At 40.6% G+C, this 19,540-nt stretch overlaps 1 protein-coding gene across 1 annotated transcript; it reads left to right on the top strand.

Annotated features, from left to right (window-relative positions):
* The first annotated feature begins 3,458 nt into the window (after window positions 1-3,458).
* LOC119655164 (glycerol kinase) lies at window positions 3,459-19,309 on the top strand. The gene is made up of 11 exons (XM_038060912.1): window positions 3,459-3,791; window positions 12,685-12,759; window positions 12,823-13,081; window positions 13,148-13,365; window positions 13,424-13,522; window positions 13,587-13,703; window positions 13,764-13,874; window positions 14,002-14,258; window positions 14,321-14,526; window positions 14,596-14,692; window positions 18,342-19,309. The coding sequence occupies exons 1-11, from the start codon at window positions 3,735-3,737 to the stop codon at window positions 18,580-18,582; spliced, it is 1,737 nt and encodes a 578-aa protein (XP_037916840.1). The 5' UTR covers window positions 3,459-3,734; the 3' UTR covers window positions 18,583-19,309.
* Window positions 19,310-19,540: the final 231 nt, after the last annotated feature.

The following is a 19,540-nucleotide window of genomic DNA, read 5'->3' on the forward strand; positions in this document are numbered from 1 at the left end:
ACAGATGATCATATTATTGTTGGCTATACCACTAAACTGGGTATTGCCTATCCTACTATCAAGAGACCTGACCTTCTGCACCCAGATACTTTCTTTTTTTTGTGGGTAGAGGTGGAAATCTCAAAAAGACGCTGCTGGGCCAGGTTGCAGCAGTGTGTGGGATTCTCACCCACTAAAACCACCCCCACTTCTCCGTCCATATCCTCGCGGGACCACCGTGAAGTATTACTTCGCTGGGAGGGCTCTGGTTTACACTAGTGGAACTAAGTCACGCGTCCATGGTGCTTTCCGAGTTAGTTTCAGTTTCTTCAGCTTCTCCTGTATCGCTGTTAGTGTTCCGTTTATCACACTGCAGTTTGCTGTTGATCTCAGCATCCCATCCACGAAATTATAGGGTTCAATAACTGCGTTGAGGGCATCGTTTAACCTCCTTCTTTCATTGGCAAATCTCGGACAGTGGAACATAACATGCCCCAGGTCCTCGGGTGTAGCCGCGCTTTCGGGACAGTCTGGAGATTCATACAATCCGAAGCGATGCAAGCACTTCCTGTATCCACCATATCTCGTAAGGAACTGCGTTAGGTGGGTAATTTAATTCTCTTTGCTTACGCTCGACCCATCTCTCAATACAAGGGATCAGTGTATGGGTCCAGCGGCAATTTTTGCAATTATCCCACGGTTGCAGCCATCTCCTGTACAGCTCCTTCCTAATGGCTCCTTATCCGATAGAGACCGTGCGCCTCATTCGCCAGGAGATCCAAGGGAATCATTCCCGCGATGGCACACATTGCCTCACTTGATACTGCTCTATATGCACTGCACACCCTCAGCGCGATTGGCAGGTATGCCGAACTTACCTTTCTCTGTTTGCTGTATTATACAGTGCGCACGCCCAGAGAGGGCCGCGTTAGCAGGATAAGCCGCCGGCGACTAGATTTTCGTCCTCCAAAATTTGGCATCATCCTTGCTTGAGATGAACTAGCCTTTTGTGTCTTTTCGCCAGCATAGTCCAGGTGCCCCTTGAAGCTCAACTGGGCATCGATCATTACCCCCAGGTATCGATCGATTTTGATTACCAACGCAAATTTTGACAGTGTTGTTTTTCCTGCGATTGGTAATAAGGACCGCCTCCGTCTTATCTTTCGCCAGGTCCAATTTCACCATTTGGAGCCATGCTTTGATAGCATGAATGGTTTCACTTGCATATAGTTCAGACTTCCTGGTGGTCTTTCGCAACTTTTACCACTGCCAGGTCGTCTGCAAAACCAATCAATGTTGCCTCCCTGGGCACGCGAAGGCCGAGCACTCCGTCATACATTATGTTTCACAGCAGGGGCCCCAGCACGGAGCCTTGGGGAACACCTGCCGCCACAATATATTCATTCCGTCCGTCGTCTTTCTCGTACCAAATAAGTCTCTCCGAAAGCTAACTCTCGATTATCCAAGCTAAGTAACCATGGACACCCAGTTTAACCAGAGTGCCCATAATCGAACCCCAGTTGACTGAGCTAAAGGCATTCCTGACATCTAGCGTTACCACCGCGGAGTACTTACTAGCGGCCGATGCCTCCAGGGCCTGGTACACGACCGTTGCAATGGCATTAACCGTGGACCGCGCTCCACGAAACCCATATTGCCGCTCCGACAGACCACCCGCTAGCTCGACGAACGGAAGCAGCCTGTTGTATATCACCCTCTCCAACATCTTCCCCATAGTGTCTAACAAACAGATAGGGCGAAATTAAGAGATTGCGCCAGGTGGTTTTTGAGACTTCGGTAGCAGAACCAACCTCTGCCTCTTCCACTGAGTGGGAAAAACTCCTTGAACCATGCATGATTCAAATGTACTTATGAACCATGCGGGCCTGATTTTAGCAGCCAACTTCGGAGCTTTGTTCGGAATCCCGTCTAATCCCGGAGCCTTATTGTCTCCAATTCGTCCACAGATCTCCCATAGTTCCTCCTCGGTCAGCCCGGCGATTGTGAAGACATCTTGTTGAACCGTTGGATGAGGTCCGCTTTCTTCTTGTTGTGGGAAAAGAATTAGGATTATTTTGAACAAGAGTCGCGAGCACGTCACTTGGGGTGATTTTTGTCCACGAATCTTGTTCATTACAATCTTGTAAGCAGCGCCCCACGGGTTCGTATTTGCTTCAAGGCACAACTGCGTCTAGCAATTCCTGTTACTTTCCCGTATAGGCTTCTTCGAAGATCGCGGTATTCTTTCTCCAACTGCTGATGTTCTGACTTCCCTCTAGTTCTTTGGCAAAGCCTACTCGCTCGCGGACACGATGCTCTCAATAGAGCGATTACTTGGTTCCACCAGTAGTTTAGTTTCCTAATGTGATGGAACTGGCGTCGCGGCATTGTAGAGTCGCAGGTCTCAGTTATCCGTCGACATAACTGGCTCACTTTTTCCAACGCCATTCCCTTCGGGTTGTAAACTGCTTCTAAAGCCATCAGGAATGTCTCTTCCTCGAAAGCTCCAGTGGACCACCCAGCTATCCTGGTTTTTCCGCTTTTGATGCTCACTTGACTGTCGCCTCCCCCGTTCCTGATGTCAAGAAAGATGGCCTGCTTCACTGTGGGTATAATGCTCGCTCACCCGCCAGACCATCCCTCTCGCCAATGAGGTATTGAGGTAGGCTAAATCGACGATTGAGCCTAGTCCTCTGCCACGGAAAGTGGACACGCATCCAACGTTGGCGAGTACGATGTCCAGCTCCGCGAAAGTTTCAAGCAAGATTTGGCCCCTGTCCTAAAGCCCACGCGTTGCCCACCGGCAATGATCTCCTCATATTGCGCTGATGTTGCACTAGGAGGAGCATAGCAGCTGTAGATATGGACGCCTTTTATAGTTTCCAAAAGTATAAATTCCTTTTCCTTCATCTTCCTGTTGTTCTATCAAACTCATTAGTAACAACGTTTGTATTAGTCATATTTTCAATTACAGACTAATTGCTTGTTATATTTCCATTTATTTTATTATTTCATTAATTATAGGAACATGCTTCAGTTTCATTATCATCACACCTAACGCTGTGCAGCAAATACACCAACAACAGCCAAACAAACATAAAATCATAACACATGTCCTTGACCCACATTCCAACCAGAAGATCAAGGAACTGACAACTTTCAGACCGTTATAACGTTAAAATAAAAAAAAAATGTGGACAAGGTTTCCTTCACCTGACCAGCGACGTCGTGCACGTGTTAAGTTTGAGATGTGTCTGTGCGCTCGCATTTGGCGAAAAGTCAAAGTCACAGAGCAGATAGGCGAAAGCGAGGGGCTCGCCATCGCCGCACCCACCTTATCGCACTTTCGTGCTTTGGCGCGCAGCACGCACACATGGTCCCCACATATGCGGTGTTGTTATGCACATTTGCCTGGGTCGCCGCTCGTCGCCATGTATGCCTGTTCGTAGTAAATGCTTGCTTGCTTCTAGCTCTATCTGCCCCGAATAAAATGACGTGTAAACATCCAATAGACCTAACCTCAATTCCGCAAATATCACGAATTGACTCAAGTTGGCTGTCAATTTTGGACATAGTCCGGCGACGAGTCCAAAGTTTGTAGTTTGGCTGGTATCGGGGTTTTAAAGGTGCCAGAGTTCGCTGGGAAAAGTTAGAATCTGTTGAGTTATTGGTGGTTTGAATAATGTGTGAGGTTTAGCCGGAGGAATTCATAGTATCACCTTCGCAATTGGAAGTCAAGAGTAGTTACAGGGAAAATGAAGTCAATGAGGAAGATGTCGAAGACCAATTGGGAGGTCCTGGACACTCCGGAGGTATGTTGTTTGGTCTAATAGCATTTGAAACTCATTTTCATAATTCTTCCTGTATATGTTTTTCATCTTTGCACATCATATTCTGCCGTATCTGGGAATTTGCTCAACAACCTGGAGGAGTTAATAAGTGATCCTTACTTGCTGTCGATGAATTAGAACAATTCAGTGTCCTTCTAGCAAGGTTGTCTTCACAGTTTCAGTTTTACAGTTTCGCTTTCTCCCCACCGTGTAAATGAGCATCAGTCAATTGGAAAACTGCCCCCAATGTATCTAAAACTGTTTTACTTCCTCACCAGTTAGTATTATCGATTACTGAGAAGACAATAAGGACCCAAGTCCCTACGTTTACATGGGATGCAACTACAATTCTCTACGCAATGTTTTCACTCCATGCGAACGAATTAATACCGATGTATTGGTTTTACTTAGATGTTACGCAACCACCCACTTTGCTTCCCAGACGTACCTACGCTAACCAGGCTTATCACTTGGAATTTTTTAAGATTAACATTTATTTCCAAAATTCCAATTTTTCCACCCCTCAGGCTAAAATTCGATTGCTTTGCCTAACGCGTGGTATGCTCCCACACTTATCTAATCTAATTCTAGTCAAACTTGAAAATTTGGTTGGGAAACTTTTCTTATCGATCTCACAATTTTTTTAACTACTTCGTTTATTATTGTGTCTTCTGTTTTTTTTTTTGAGAACTAATAATATGGGATCAACTCTTACGGACTAAAAGACATGAATTCCTTTCTAGTCTTTGGAATTTTGATATTATTATATGATTAGCGTTAGCGATATTCTAGGGTACGATATGCAGGTTGGATTAATTATGTTAAGTCAATGAGGATTATGCAACAATTTTTCGGCAAGAGTATTTGGATGATTTTCAGTTTTATCGATAAGTTTTAATTTCGTCTGGAGGACGAGAATAATCAATTGCGCTTCTAAGAGTTTAGATTTTTGTCTGCTACTTGTAGTCGTCTTTTTCTTCAGCCTTTGTCCCGTTCACAAGCGCGGTCGGCTCGTCGTGATGGTTTTCGCCATTTGGCTCTATCTGTCTGATCTGTCTGCTGCTTGTAGTATAGTCTAAAATTGATAGACAAGGGTAGCTTCCTCTACAAACTACAATTTTTAGTTTTAAATGTAAATATATATTTCGGGAGCGACTTACCCCCTTCATCAGTATAACGCTACTACTGTTTTTAAAGGGGGGGGGGGTCCACATTGATGCCGGATCGAACTAAATGGAGAGCAACTTGCTCCCACTCCTGATGGTCCACGGACTCCTCTAAGAAGAAGAACCGTAGCCGCCTTCATCCCTCTTTTAATTTTGGAAACTTGGGTGTTAAACCCACTCGAAAAATTGCAAAATTGCTCTTCTTAAGTCTGTTGCTACTAAATGCTGTCGAACATTTGCGTAAACAGTTCTTACTAAAATGGCCTAAACATTTTCGATTGGATTAATGCTTGGACTTCTGGCTTTGTAGTCAAAAATAGTATTTAATGGGACGGAAATTTTCTTTTAACGTTTTTGCGACATGAATACTGTCATTATCTTGTTGAATTATGAATTCTGTGCTATTATTTATATTTTGAATAGCTAATTAGGACATTCCAAGATCCTATAAATCTTTCTGCCTACATTTTGTTTGTTATAAAAGACAATTGCAGTTTTCCGTAATAAGAATTTACCGGTAATTTGCCGGGTACGTCTAGATTAATTCTTTACTCGTTTGACATTATGCTAGGTGATGACGGCTTTACGGTTTCTTACCAGGGTACAATTCTCAAAAAAATATTTTCAGCTCTGGCAAAGCTCTGGTCAATAAGGCGGATTTGCGATCAATATAATTCGTAGTCATGTTATGTTCTGCGAATTATATAAAGGAGCACTTAACATATGGAAGCCGCTTCGGCCACGTTGCTCCCAGTACGGAGGTCAGGCAGCGTCTGACGATTTGCCTCTGCCCTGGTAAGAAACCGTAAAGCCGTCATCGTCTAATATTTTGAAAGTTTGGGTACTAAGCCCTAAACGAGGGTCCGTGGACAAAAAAAAAAGAGGGAGTAAGTTGCTCCCCATTTGGTCCGGTCCAGTATTAAGTTGACGCGGACTTAGGACTCCACAACTCTCAAAAAGACATTATGCTACTTTTTCGTTCAAGCCGTATGATTTTTTAAGGTTTTGTTTGTCTGTCTGTCTGTCTGTCTGTCACACGCAATTTTCTCAGAAACGGCTATGTGACACGGAATTTGGTGAGAAGGTGGGAACTGTGAACGCGCAGACATCCAGTGAATGATATCCTTCTACGTTGGGATTAAGGGGGGTCCCCCTACATGCAAAAGGGGGGTGTACAATTTGTGGGTATCAAATGAAAGGCCTTGAGTAGTACTTTACGAAGCCGGTCTTAGTTTTGACATTTGCTAGCAAGGGCGGGGAGTGGGAGGGGTGGAAAGTGATTATTGCTTTAACGGGCCCATTCTCAGAAACTAACCAACTAAAAAATCTGAAAAAAATATGAAGCTACGTCTGTATAATAGATGATTTAGATTTAAAAGTTTATAGTAGTATAGAATATAATATGAAACATGTTATCCCCAAGTTTGATCAGAATCGTACTATTATTAACAAAGTTACAGTAGCTCCAAGTTGACTTCATCGTGTGAATTTACTGCAACTAAATAAAAATATCACACTAAGGTGAGTAGTCTTACATGGTAATACATAAAGGGCTACGTAAAAATGGGATAGTTCTACACTCAAATATACTCACAGAAGAAGCAAACAAAACCTTTCATACCTGGAGCGCTGAGCTTCCGGTTTCTCGACTTGTTACATAATTCAATCTGGCAGCTTTGTGAAAAGATGTAGGCTGGGATATTTTTGCCCGTTTTCCTTCCATTTGATTTTTCTATCCGCGCTTGAAATCTATTGAAATCGATACTTTCTAGTTGCAAGTTGCAATCTTGACACAATTTGCCTTTTTTCTTGAAAATGATAATTTGTCTATGTGATATCTTCATGTTTCCTGCAAATTGGAAGTAGAAATGCCGTAGTTGTCACCCAATTAAATTTAATTTTGTATTACTTCCACCGATCTATTAATGTGGCGAGAAATTCCACAATTTGAAAGTTTAGTTTCTTTTAAAACCGCGGTTCGGTTTTTTTCCACTTCTTTTAGAAGGTTTCCCCTTGCCATTTTAATATTCACCTTTTTCCAATTGAAATCATTGGCCTGAAATAATCCTGAGAAATTGGTTTTTCCGAAATGTTTAAAAAATCCCGAGAACAAAGGCGAATCTAGCGCTGTTATTGTGTTGAGTGACATCAAGCTCGATCCCACCGTCGATAGAAATTGTGCTACCAAGCTAGACATGATCGACACCCTCGATATTCTGCCCGCTGGTGCAGTAAGAAAGAGTGCGATGACAAATCTGCCTGAGAACCTTGTTGGTGTGGTTTTGCTGGTGTTTATATCTAGTCCAACTATGCTTGCTTTTCATGTCAAATCCAGATCGATTTGGCCAAGGCCTTCGATTCGGTGAGAAAGACGAACGTGTTTGAAGAAAGATGTCATGGCCAATTGAAGTCTTCCAACCTTTCGGATAAGGCTGCATGAAGAACGTCACCGATAATAAAAAAGAGTATCATCTTATTTTTTTTATTTGTAACGCTGTGTTATCATTAATTGGCAAATTGGAAACATATCTGAGATGTACTAATAGCCTTCGTACGGCTTCTTTGGTGGGCTTTTGTATTTTAATTGGAAAGACCCTTTATATAGGGCTTAAAATAAATAAAATAAAATAAATATACACTGTCGAAGACCTGAGGAAGACACCAGAGCAATATATTTTTTTCTTTGAAAGTTTCCCTTATTGCTGAGATGGTTTACCATAGCTGTTCTGTTGTACCATGTTTTTTTTCGGAAGTCAAATTTATGGTTAACGATTATATAACGATCTGTTACCAGCGATAGAATGTTTCATGCCAGCAGTTTTTGAAAGACTTTTGATAGACCCAGGCTTAGTAGACGGTGTAATGCTACGAGTTTAGGCTTCTCGATAATTTTCTCTGGATATGAGTGTGAAGCCTTCCCCTTCAGTTCTAATCGAATCATTTCCGGTTCCTTATTTTCGAGTGACATTAGTTCAAATCTTGAAAACACAAAGAGACCAAATGGGTATATATACATTTCTCTCTTCTTTTACGGAATGTTTTTATTATCTGCGAATTTCATGTGATACACATTGTATCCAATGGAAATACACAATTTATTACAATTAATTTATTGATGAAACTCTAGATATTTTCCAAATATGTTTTTTTTTATTTCTGGTAGATTCTTTGAATTTCCAAATTCATACTAACCTTTGTTTTGATAAAAAATAGTGAAATATTATGGAAATGGAAACCAACAGGTTAGACCACATTCGTTATAGATTATTACAACATTACTAACATTGAAGATTCATGGGTTAAAAAATAAGGAATCAGTACTGAAGAAGGGCACATGTTCTGTTCGAAACACGCGTTTGCAATTTTCTATATAATCAAATAAATCTACAGTATAATTGGAAGCTTATTTTAAGCGTTCTAATTAATTAACTCTAGAAAGCAAAATCACTTTTCCTTGTGAAACCTATAAACAAGTTGTTCATAAAAATATTTTTTTGCTTTGATGATAGTATTGTTGGGATAAGCTAACGTGTTAAATGTTAAACGATGAAATCATTTATTTGAATCGTATAACATCTTCTAGTTAAATTCCAACAAAAAAAATTAATCTAAAAATACAACATTCAGTGGGTGTCGGCATTGTTACTCAGAGATAAAATATATGACACGTGGCGATTATTCTATTGTCGCGAACATAGATAAATACAAACAGAAACAAAACAGAAAAAAAAATTATAAATCAAATATGAAAGGCGTAATGGTCGTTTCGATATTTCTTCAATATTAATTCCGTAGGCCCATGCTTTAAATAAATGTTCTTACAAACTTTGGAATACATTCATCCAAGTACTGAATAGTTTCCTCGTCTTTTTCCCGCTGTGCTTGTATCTTTCTCCAACCTGCTATTGCAAGCCAGATATTCACGCAAAAGAATAATCCGGACATTTCGTGATATCGACAATTTTAATAGTCTATCAGTCTGTCACATGCACTTTTCTTCAAAACGGCTAAACCCATGCGAAAGAAATTTATTAGTACTCATAATTGATATTACTTTTGACGTGAATTGTAAGGAGTGAAAATGTGCGCACTGTCTGTCTCTCCGTCTTTCTGTCTGTCAGTCTCGGAAACGACTGTACCGATTGATACGAAATTTTGTGGGAAAGTGGTAACTTTAAAACCCTATGCATGTGGTGAATTACATTGCTGCGTGTTGAAGTAAAGGAGAGCGCTCCTCATATACCTAAAAGAGGGTTGCAAATTTTTACCGAATATGGTTATATGCAGTATCAAATGAAAGGTCCCGATTAGTACTTTTCGAAGCAGGCATTAGTTTTGACAACAGTCGCAAGGGGAGCAGTGCGAGGGTCCGAAAGGGACAATTACTTTAAGGACCCGTTCTCATAAACTACCCAACGGAAAAATTGGAAAAAAAATATTGTGATATATTTTTATATTTTGAAAATGTACTGCTAATTGCCCTTCAGTCCCTCTTAGATCCGTAAAATTCTGTAATAAGATAGTTTTTAATACGAAGCATCATACTGGGAAGTTTGATGGAAATTCTACTATTCTTATCAAAATTATAGTAGGTAAAAATTGCTACTTTCGCGTCAAATAACTACTCTCTAATAAATAAAATGTCAGTACCACCTCGAATTAAATATCGGATATGTTTAGCATATACAGCACGAGCTATATATAAGTGGAACCATCGTGGAGCTAAATATTCTTACATAGAAATCCAACAAAACAACAAAAAAATCTGTAGCGCCAAGCTTGTGGTTTCTCACTTGTTTGCATTTGAAACAAATCCAGTAGGGCAACTAATTTGAAAAGTTTAAGTAGACCTTTCGGATCAGTGGAATTAAGGCTGCTTATGTTACAGTGAGTTCCACTCCTAATAGAAACGACCAATTCGGTCAATCATCATCATCAACCGGTATTCGGTCTAGGTCTGCCTTAATAAGGAACTCCAGACATCCCGGTTTTGTGCCGAAGTCCACCAATTCGATATCCCTAAAAGCTGTCTGGCGTCCTGACCTACGTCATCGCTCCATCTCAGACAGGATCTGCCTCGTCTTCTTTTTCTACCATAGATATTGCCCTTATGGATATTCCGGGCTGGATCATCCTCATCCATACGGATTGACCCGCCCACCGCAACCTATTGAGCTAGATTTTATCCACAACCTAACGGTCATGATATCAATCATAGATTTCGTCGTTATGTAGGCTACGGAATCGTCCATCCTCATGTACGGGACCAAAAATTCTTCGGAGGATTCTTCTTTCGAACGCGAGGAACACATGAGGACTGGCAAGATCATAGTCTTGTACAGTAAGATCTTTGACCCTATGGTGAGACGTTTCGAGCGGAACAGTTTTTGTAAGCTGTCGATCGACTTGTAATAATTTCTGATTGTGTAAGACGCCTCCTTGATAGTGATATTCTTTAGGGCAGTTGCTATTCCTGTTCCATGCTTCCACATAAGATATATTTTTCATTGCAGGCTGCACCATCACAATCTTCTGACGAGCCACAATTTAAGCACTTTTGGATGCTTTCCACATCTTAGCAATATGTCCTAAGTGCCCACAGTTGTAGCATTGCCTTTCCTTCATTTCAAAGGTGTCTACTTTAAAATATGTTTCCCCGATTATAATTGACACCGGCAGCGATTCTCCTAGGAAGGTTAATTTTACAATGCCCGTGGGAATTTTTTTTGTTCAGTCTGTCAGTGAATATCTGGGTTTTGATTACTTTTACGTTGGACTCTGAGGCTTGAATGATTCTCCGTCCCGTCCAATTGAGTGATACCCCCTTAAAGATGCAATAGCGGAACGTCGCATTAAAAGGTACGAAAGACTTAAGGCCGCGTTCTTTGACCCGTGGATCCGTTATGAAACGGTTCGCAGCTTGACCCGTTTTAAAAAAAATTGACACTCACAAAGCTCTCACGTTTGATGTTGACAATGGCTTTGCTGTAGTTGATGGCTTCTGCATGCGTCTATAGGTCTAACGGATCCATGCCCTCCCTTTTGCCTTATTTGTCTGGATTCGGTCCACTAACATCAAATACTGTCTGTATTTGCTGTTTTTATGATACAAATTCATTTCCACTAATGGGGGTGGAAATTGTTTTAGTCGAGTTTCCCACAGGAAAGGAAACCTTGACTACTTCGGACGTATTTTCGGCCTGATTGGTTTTCTTTATATTGAGAAATTCACTTTGTTGGCATGCAGGGTGCTCTTTCATTTTAGCCAAGGTCATCATGGGGGAACACGTTTGGGTACTTTGTTTTGAGCACGCGGCGCCGGAGGCACCTGCGCATTTCGCAGCGATCTTTTCTCTTTTCTTATTGGTTTGTCCGTTGCCAGATTGAAATTTTCACTATCGTCAAGTGCAGGATCCGATGCGTTAGCCTGCACCAAAGATTTCTGGGTTATCTCCAGCTATCAAAGACTCATCCGGGGTACGGTTACATCTCCCTCCCTAAAGGGTTTTTGCAATGTTTTCAATAAATGAGCACTCAAAATTTCGTTAGTAATACAAACTCTGCTCAACGAAACTGTCCATATTAGATTTTTACCTCTAAGATGGACAGTTTTGATGTAAAGGCAGATTCTAATGATACATTTGTGGAGTCTAAACCGGATTCGTCACACGCGCCACCCTCGCAAGGCAAGCAACTGCTGAAGCCACGCAACGAACCGGATACGACACACGCCACCGTCGCGGCGCAAGCAACTATTTAAGCCACGCAACTGCTTGTGCCGCCTGGGATTTTCTAGAGTGACGTTGCCGCCTTGGGACGGAATAACGTTACTTCGCCGCCGCTCTTCCAGCAAAACTGACGCAGCACGGACCAGTCTGAGCTGGACCACCGAAAAGCATACGCACAATTCTTGTTTCGTCCGTTTTTTTAGGACTGGTAGATTCCATTCAAGACTTGTTAGAAATAAATTATTGTTTTTACGGTAAACGACCGCGTTTCCTTTTTTTAGAGAAGGACTCGAGCCAGGATAGCGGCCCACCCGTAATTGGCTATCCAAACATTGACGCTAAAATATTGACATCTATATCAGTTAAGGTGGTACCAACTTTAAAAAAAAACGAAAATAATCGTTTCGTTTAAATTAAAAATCGCCGGTACTTTTTGATTATGGGCTATGTGTTACAGCTATTAAAGATTTCATTCAAGAGAGATCACATTTTACTGAATGTAATTTAATTGAGATTCAGGGTGAATGACTCTTTTAATTCTTAAGGTATCTGTCATCGTCTGTGGGTTATCTACGGTACACATCCTTAATCAGTCTGCGAGTTCATATAATAATTTTTTTTTGTAATCATAAATAAAATATCAGTCAAATATGTTTATTATTATCGTTACGAAACCTTACGAAAAAAGTCGTATCTGGATTTTAGAAGAAGATCAGAAATGCTTGGAACTGAGACCTTTATCGTCCTCCGGCTTTGAATCCTGATACTATAATGGATGCTTGCAGCATTCAATGAATTAATAACGAAACTGAAACGTGAGAAAGAGACTTTTCGGATGTCCTATTTGTTGATGATTCAATAAGCAGAACTGACGATATTCGGGAGATGTGCCCGTAATCATATTAATTGTCTGTTGTAGATACACCGATACCTTTTACTTTTTTCGTTTTCCAGTGTTCACATATAATTTTTCTGTTGCAGAGTATGGCAATGGCGGCATCTAAATACAACTTAATCGGTGTGATAGACTGCGGGACAAATACAGTCGGATTTTCGGTACATTGCAAAACCACTATAAAGTGTAGCCCTACTAATTTTGTTGTCATTGATATTTCCCAGGTTTACCAAACACCAGAATTCACAGAACTATGTTCCCACAAAATGGAGATTATTCAAATAACCCCACAAGATGGTTGGTGCGAACAGAATCCACTTGAAATAATGACAAATATACGAATATGCGCAGAGGAAGCATGTAAAAAATTGGAAAAACTCGGATATAAATTAAGTGAAATTGCAACAATAGGAATCACCAATCAACGAGAAACAACAATTGTGTGGGACAAACTGACCGGCGAGCCCCTATATAATGCCATATGTAAGCCGAGGAAATAATTTGTGGAAGACAATTCCTGATTTTATATCTATTTATTTTATATTCTAGTGTGGAGTGATATTAGGACTGATATTACAGTAGATCGAATCCTGGCTAAACTTCCAGACCAGAATAAAAATCATTTTAAAGATATTTCGGGTTTGCCTATTTCACCATATTCTTCGGCTTTGAAATTACGATGGCTTAAAGATAATATTCCAGCGGTGAGAAAGGCGTGTAGAGATCGGAGATGCTATGCAGGGACTGTAGATACATGGATAATTTGGGTAAAATGGGCAAATAAAAAAAAATATGCGCTGAATGAATAGTTTGATTACTTTGTAGAATTTAACAGGAGCCGTGGACGGTGGATTGCATATAACGGACGTAACAAATGCCTCCCGAACTTTACTTATGAATATTGACACATTACATTGGGATCCGGTAAGATTTTCTTTACCTTTCGATATATTTGACCGAATCTTTCTAACTTCAAGCTACTTGCCAGGTTTTAACGAGAGCGTTTTCAATCCATCCGAATATGCTCCCTCAAATACGAAGTTCTTCGGAAATTTATGGGAAGGTGAAAGACGGAAGTGTACTTAACGGAATCTATATTAGTGGTGTAAGAGGTTTTCCTGTCATGGGTCAAACAAATTATATTTAAAGTTATTTTTTCTTCCAGATTTTAGGTAACCAACAGGCCTCTCTTCTAGGACAAATGTGTTTCAAACCCGGTCAAGCAAAAAACACTTATCGATCAGGATGTTTCCTTCTTTGTAATACAGGAGAGCAGGTAAGCTTGGAAAAGTTGTATTTTTACTTTTTAATATTAAATGGAGAACCCACTTGGAAAACGGGTTCTGATAAAGAAAGATCTCTACAATTGTGACTTACCATGACCTTCATTTGTTTGTTTTCAGCCGGTCCTATCTTCGCATGGTCTAGTGACTACTGTAGCCTATAAGCTTGGTAAAGACAGTCCGACAATTTACGCCCTAGAAGGAGCTGTTGCTGTTGGTGGATCAGCTTTGAAATGGTTGAAAAATAGTTTAGGCTTGTTAAAGAGCGAGGACGAAGTTGAAGACCTTTCAAATGCTGTCCATTCAACAGGAGACGTTTACTTTGTACCAGCGTTCACTGGACTTTATGCACCATATTGGCGGAAAGATGCAAGAGGGTGAGTCCTAGAAGAGTAAAGAAAAACAAATTAGTGAGATAATCATGATATTTATGTTGCAGAACAATTTGTGGCCTTACACAATTTACAAATAAGAATCATTTAATTCGAGCAACCCTTGAAGCTATTTGTTTTCAAACACGTGACATTATTGAATGTATGAATCAAGACTGTGGATTTACGTTGAACAAATTGCATGCCGATGGGATTTTATCAGCGAATAAATTATTAATGCAATTGCAAGCTGATATTACAGGAATTCCAGTTTGTATGTTTCGAATTTTTGATTTTCATATTATCCCTGACCAAGGTTAATGGTGGAAATTCTTTCTTTTAGTACGTTCCCAAATGGAGGATACGACTGCTTTGGGTATTGCTATGTGTGCGGCACATGCTGAGGGGATAAATTCCTGTGAACTGTTACCAGAAAAAAGGTATGTTTACTATGATTTATTCGTTTGCACTGTTTTAAAGTTATGGCAACATTAAGGGTTTTCAGTTGGGGTGAGAAATATTAGATATATTTTGTGACGAAAATCACTTTGGAAAATTTTGTGTGACGTCAATGTAAATCGTAGAAATGACAATTAGCCTGGACAACCGAATACTTAGTTAGGATAATTGTTAACAGATGACTTTAATATCAGTAAGGAGACTTGTCGAAAGCGCAAAGTAGTTTTCTAGTAAAGTGTTTACATGCCTTCCTGGAATGTTCCGCGAGGTATAAACGGGCCCAAAGTCTGCCCACGAAGTCAGTCTAGTTCTAGAGTTAGAACCGATTGCGTCAGTTTTAATACACCTCGAATTGTACCAGTTGAAGGAATTGTTCTATAATTAATCGTGCAGTACGGTTGGATAAATCAATGAAAAATAAACACTTATATTGAAGTTATAGAACAGGGTTTTGTCTAGTGCTACGCAATCCAGTGATGCGAGTCTAAGTAAAGCCAGTAACGTAAACAGTGACAAGACTACGTAAAGTGAAGAACATAACAATTGGTGACAGCGGTGGGATTGTGTATGTCGCTGGAGCTGGCGTATCAAATTCAAACAACGGTTTGAAGAAATATTTAATGAAAAGAAGGTGAACGAGGGACAAAATGAAGGCGCTGAGGAAGTAGCGTGCCGAGGGAATGAAAATGTTCGTATGAGGGAACTGTAGTGTATCAGGACGAGAAACTGTGAAAAGTGAGTAACCAGAAGGTGGTAAGATAGCAGAAAGGATATGGAGAAGCAGAGGTCGTACGAGAAATTAAAAAGCGGCAGAGGAGTTTGACCAGTAGTGTTTCAAAGTGGCATCAAAATATCGCGAAACATCACGAGGTAAGAAAACTGCAGTTGCCAAAAGTGCCAAGAAGATGCCATTTGAGTGGTTCCAAAACAGTCCAGTCGGAATATTGGGAAACTACAAGAAGTAATGGGACAGGAGGTACCTAAAGAGCAAGAGCGAAATTACCGAGAAGCAGTAGACCATGGAAAGGAGGTCATAATTGAAGGAGTAAAGTGGCAAGAGGGGACTATGCTGGAATGTACGAAACAGAAGGAAGAAATTTGTAAGCAGGGCGAGCATACCTGGCAGGACAGTGCAAAGCAAGTGATCTCGAACTCTTAATTGGTCGCGATGCCAATGCTCAACATATTTGTTGGGGCAGTAGCAAATGCAATCCAAGAGGAGAGAAGCTATTTGATTTCATCACTTCAGCTGGTCTTATGACTGCAAAGAAGCGAAGTAATTGACCTAACAATCTGTATCTCAAAAGTGTTAGAGTTGATTACACACTGGCGAGTGTTAGACGAGGTCTCACTGTCAGATCACCGATATCTAGAATTCAGTCTGACAATTGCGGGCGAGCAGGCTGCAGTACAAAGACGGAACCCTAGGAAAACGAATTGGACAAAGTTCAATGAACTTTTTGGCAATAAAGTACAGTTCCCTAGGCAACTAGGACTCCTTTGGTGCTGGAAGATGAATTGGAAATTCTGAATTGCACATTTTTCGAGGATGCCTTGCTCTGGGCTACGTGCCTTCTTCTTGGCAACAGGTTAAGGTAGTCTTCATACCGAAACCTTGGAAAGATGACTATCCTAATCCAAAGAACTTCAGACAGATCAGCTTGACTTCATTCTTGCTGAAATGTTGGAGTGACTGGTGGAGCGTCACATTCATGGAAACGCACTTAGGTCACACCCACTTAGTGAAAACCAACATGCTTACTAACGTGGAAAGTCCTGTGAGTTTGCTCTTCATTCTTTGGTCACAAAGATAGAGGATGCAACTTTGAATGGTGAGTACGCGGTGGGAGTGTTCGTGGACATTGAAGGGGCGTTTGACTGTGCGTCTTTTCAGATGAGGGGCACTACCCTGGAAATCACTCTAGATAAAAAACTTCTTTGGAACAAACATGTAGAGGTAAAGATGAAACGAGCTCACACAGCTTATGGGCTGTGCAGACGGACTTTTGCCTCGACATGGAGGCTCAGGCCTGATGTGGTAATGCTATCATTAGGCCGATGTTCATTTATGCAGTGTTGTGGGTTAAGGTGAGACAAAAAGGTTTTCACGCTAAACTAGCCGCACTGCAAAGAACTGTGTGTCTGGGTATCACTGGTGCCATGAGCACGACATCCGACGCAGCTCTAAATGCACTACTCAATTTGCAGCCCTTGGATTTGTTTATTCAGAGCACTGTAATGAGAGCAGCTCATAGACTAATTCGATTAGATCTATGGGGAAACAACGGATGTGGGGGCACAGAGGATTGGAAGAGTTACTGGGAGTACTGAATTCAGTTCTTACAATGCCTTCCTATTCTCGTATCCCCATACATCTGTTTGGTAGAAGATATGAAGTTACCCTGAAGCGTAGAGAGAACTGGGTAGTTCTAGAGGAATGCGTGGCGGGATATACGGAAGTATTCTACACCGATGGCTCAAAAATAGAAAAGGATTCTGAAGCCGGAGTCTATCTCTCGAATAAAAACGAGAAGTGGGCTTTTCCTTTGGGATAATATGCAAGGGTTTTTCAAGCCGAAGTTTATGCGATTCTAAGGGCGGCAAACTGGGTGATTGACGAGCGGTTCAAGGGCAGATGCATCGCAATCTGCAGTGATAGTCAAGCTGTATTGAAGGCGTTGATTAGTCTTTTTGAACACCTCGAAAATCATTCGGGAATGCAGAAACCGTTTGAATTCTATCTTTAGATTTAATAGGGTGGAACTACTCTGGGTACATGGTCGCAATTGGAGTATCACTAGCATTGACTAAGTCTGTCTTCAAAAACTGAGAACAAGCTTGCCACAATGACAGGTGACAGAGCCTAAGTGCTGCTCGACACACCAATTTTTTCCTGCCAGAACCGAACATGCGTACCACAAAGTTTATCCTGCCGAAAAGCAGGAGTATTGTGGGGCATTCTGACAGGCCATAATTCACTAGCTGGGCGTATGTTCAGAATAGGAATTATTCAAGATGATACGTGTCCCTCCTGTAATGAGGAAGTGGAATCCATGGAGCATTTCCTATGTGAATGCCTCGTCTATGGACGCATCAGGCATCAGATCTTAGGTGCCGATGTTCTCCAGTTGCGACGGGTAGCATCACATCCACTAACGGAAATCCTGCGATATGTTAACGAATCCGGAATATTCCGTTAGATGGGGGTGTCGACTACAATGGGCCAATACGACCTGAGCGCTGACAGAAACAGATTGTTTCCCGTTGGTAGACTCCAATTTTTGGCATTCCTCAACCAACTTCTTCGCAATGTTATAAGTAGGGGAGTTAGACTCGGTGATAATCTCCCTCATCTCATTGCCTGATTTGTGTTTTTTTGGTTCGTATCGGGTTCTGGGTAAAGAGGGGTTTGGCATCCGGAGCTGGGCTGGGCCATCAACCACAAGAGAGCATTCTTTTGGGGCCTTCTCTACTCGTTTTATGGATCCTGGTAATGATTTAATCGCTAGAAATACCGCGTAATTACACTCAGATAGATTATTTTGCTTTTGTTAAGAGAGAGTTTTTTTTTTAAATTCAATTCTGAAACATTTAGTTATTGTTCTATATTTTACTTTCTATACATTCCAGATATTATGAAAACGCTAGATATGACACCTACCTACCAACTTCAACGCATTCGGAGCGTGAAATTCGTTACACAAAATGGAAGAAAGCCGTGCAAAGAAGTCTTGGCTGGGCCATAACAACCAAGAGCGCTGCAATGACAGACGAACGATATCGCATGCTAGCATCTATACCAGCTTCAATATTCCTAATTTCTTCTTTCACATTATTGATATTTGGGCAGAAACTTCTGCAAAGTAATTAGTCAAGAAATTAGGTCAAAAATTGGCTAAGATTTTTGCGATCGTGTCTTCCTTCTGATTGAGATGAGAGAAAATTCCAAATAATTTTTCCGTCTAATTCTATTGAAGATAAGAGGTCGATAAGACTAGGATATAAATAGTTATTGAACTTTCATTCAAATTAGACCACACAGTTGCCCTATTTGACCCAAATCTTTTAATTTAGCTTGCCATGAGGGTGTTAACTTCTGTAAGACAAATTGTATCTTTGCTTGGCGTTGAAATCTGATATCATGAGTTGTACAAATGAAAAATCAACTTAGTCTTAAGGAGAAAATAATAAATAAAAGAAAAGTGTTAAAAAAACGGTCTAGCAAACAGTTTAACTGTGTTGAGTACGCTTATTACATGCCTGAAGCTTAGTTTTACATATATACGTAATTGCAGTTCTTTGTTGTTGTTTAATGACGATTACATTCTTCCAATAAAATTTAAGTTGTATTGATGTCTACGTGTATACATTTTGCATGAGAAATTGGTTATAATTTTCTCGTTTGATGATGTTTATAATTATTTGAGTGACCACAATACGTAGACTGACATGATTTTTGACGACTTATTTTCATGTGATTAGAATAAATATTAGAATCTATTGAAAGATTCAATTAGTACTTACTGTTATCTGTATATGGTGGAAGAGGATTAAGTGAAACTTGTTGAAAGAATAATAAAAATGTAAAATGTTAAAAATTTGATTTTTTCTCCTAAATACAGTGAGTCCTTGAGGGTTTAACGTGAGCACCTGTCTTGCGACTTAATCCCACGGTCTTCTTAGAACACGGATTGATTTTGTGACCACAATCAAAGCCCCGCTGAGACAAGCAACACCGATACCAGTCTATACCAAGGCTTAGCATTCATTCTGGTGGATGCAAGACCTACCTAAATCTCTACCGAACTAAGGAGCACGGCACCCGTGTT

Source organism: Hermetia illucens, chromosome 4, assembly GCF_905115235.1.
Source record: "Hermetia illucens chromosome 4, iHerIll2.2.curated.20191125, whole genome shotgun sequence".
In the NCBI taxonomy this organism is placed as follows: domain Eukaryota; kingdom Metazoa; phylum Arthropoda; class Insecta; order Diptera; family Stratiomyidae; genus Hermetia; species Hermetia illucens.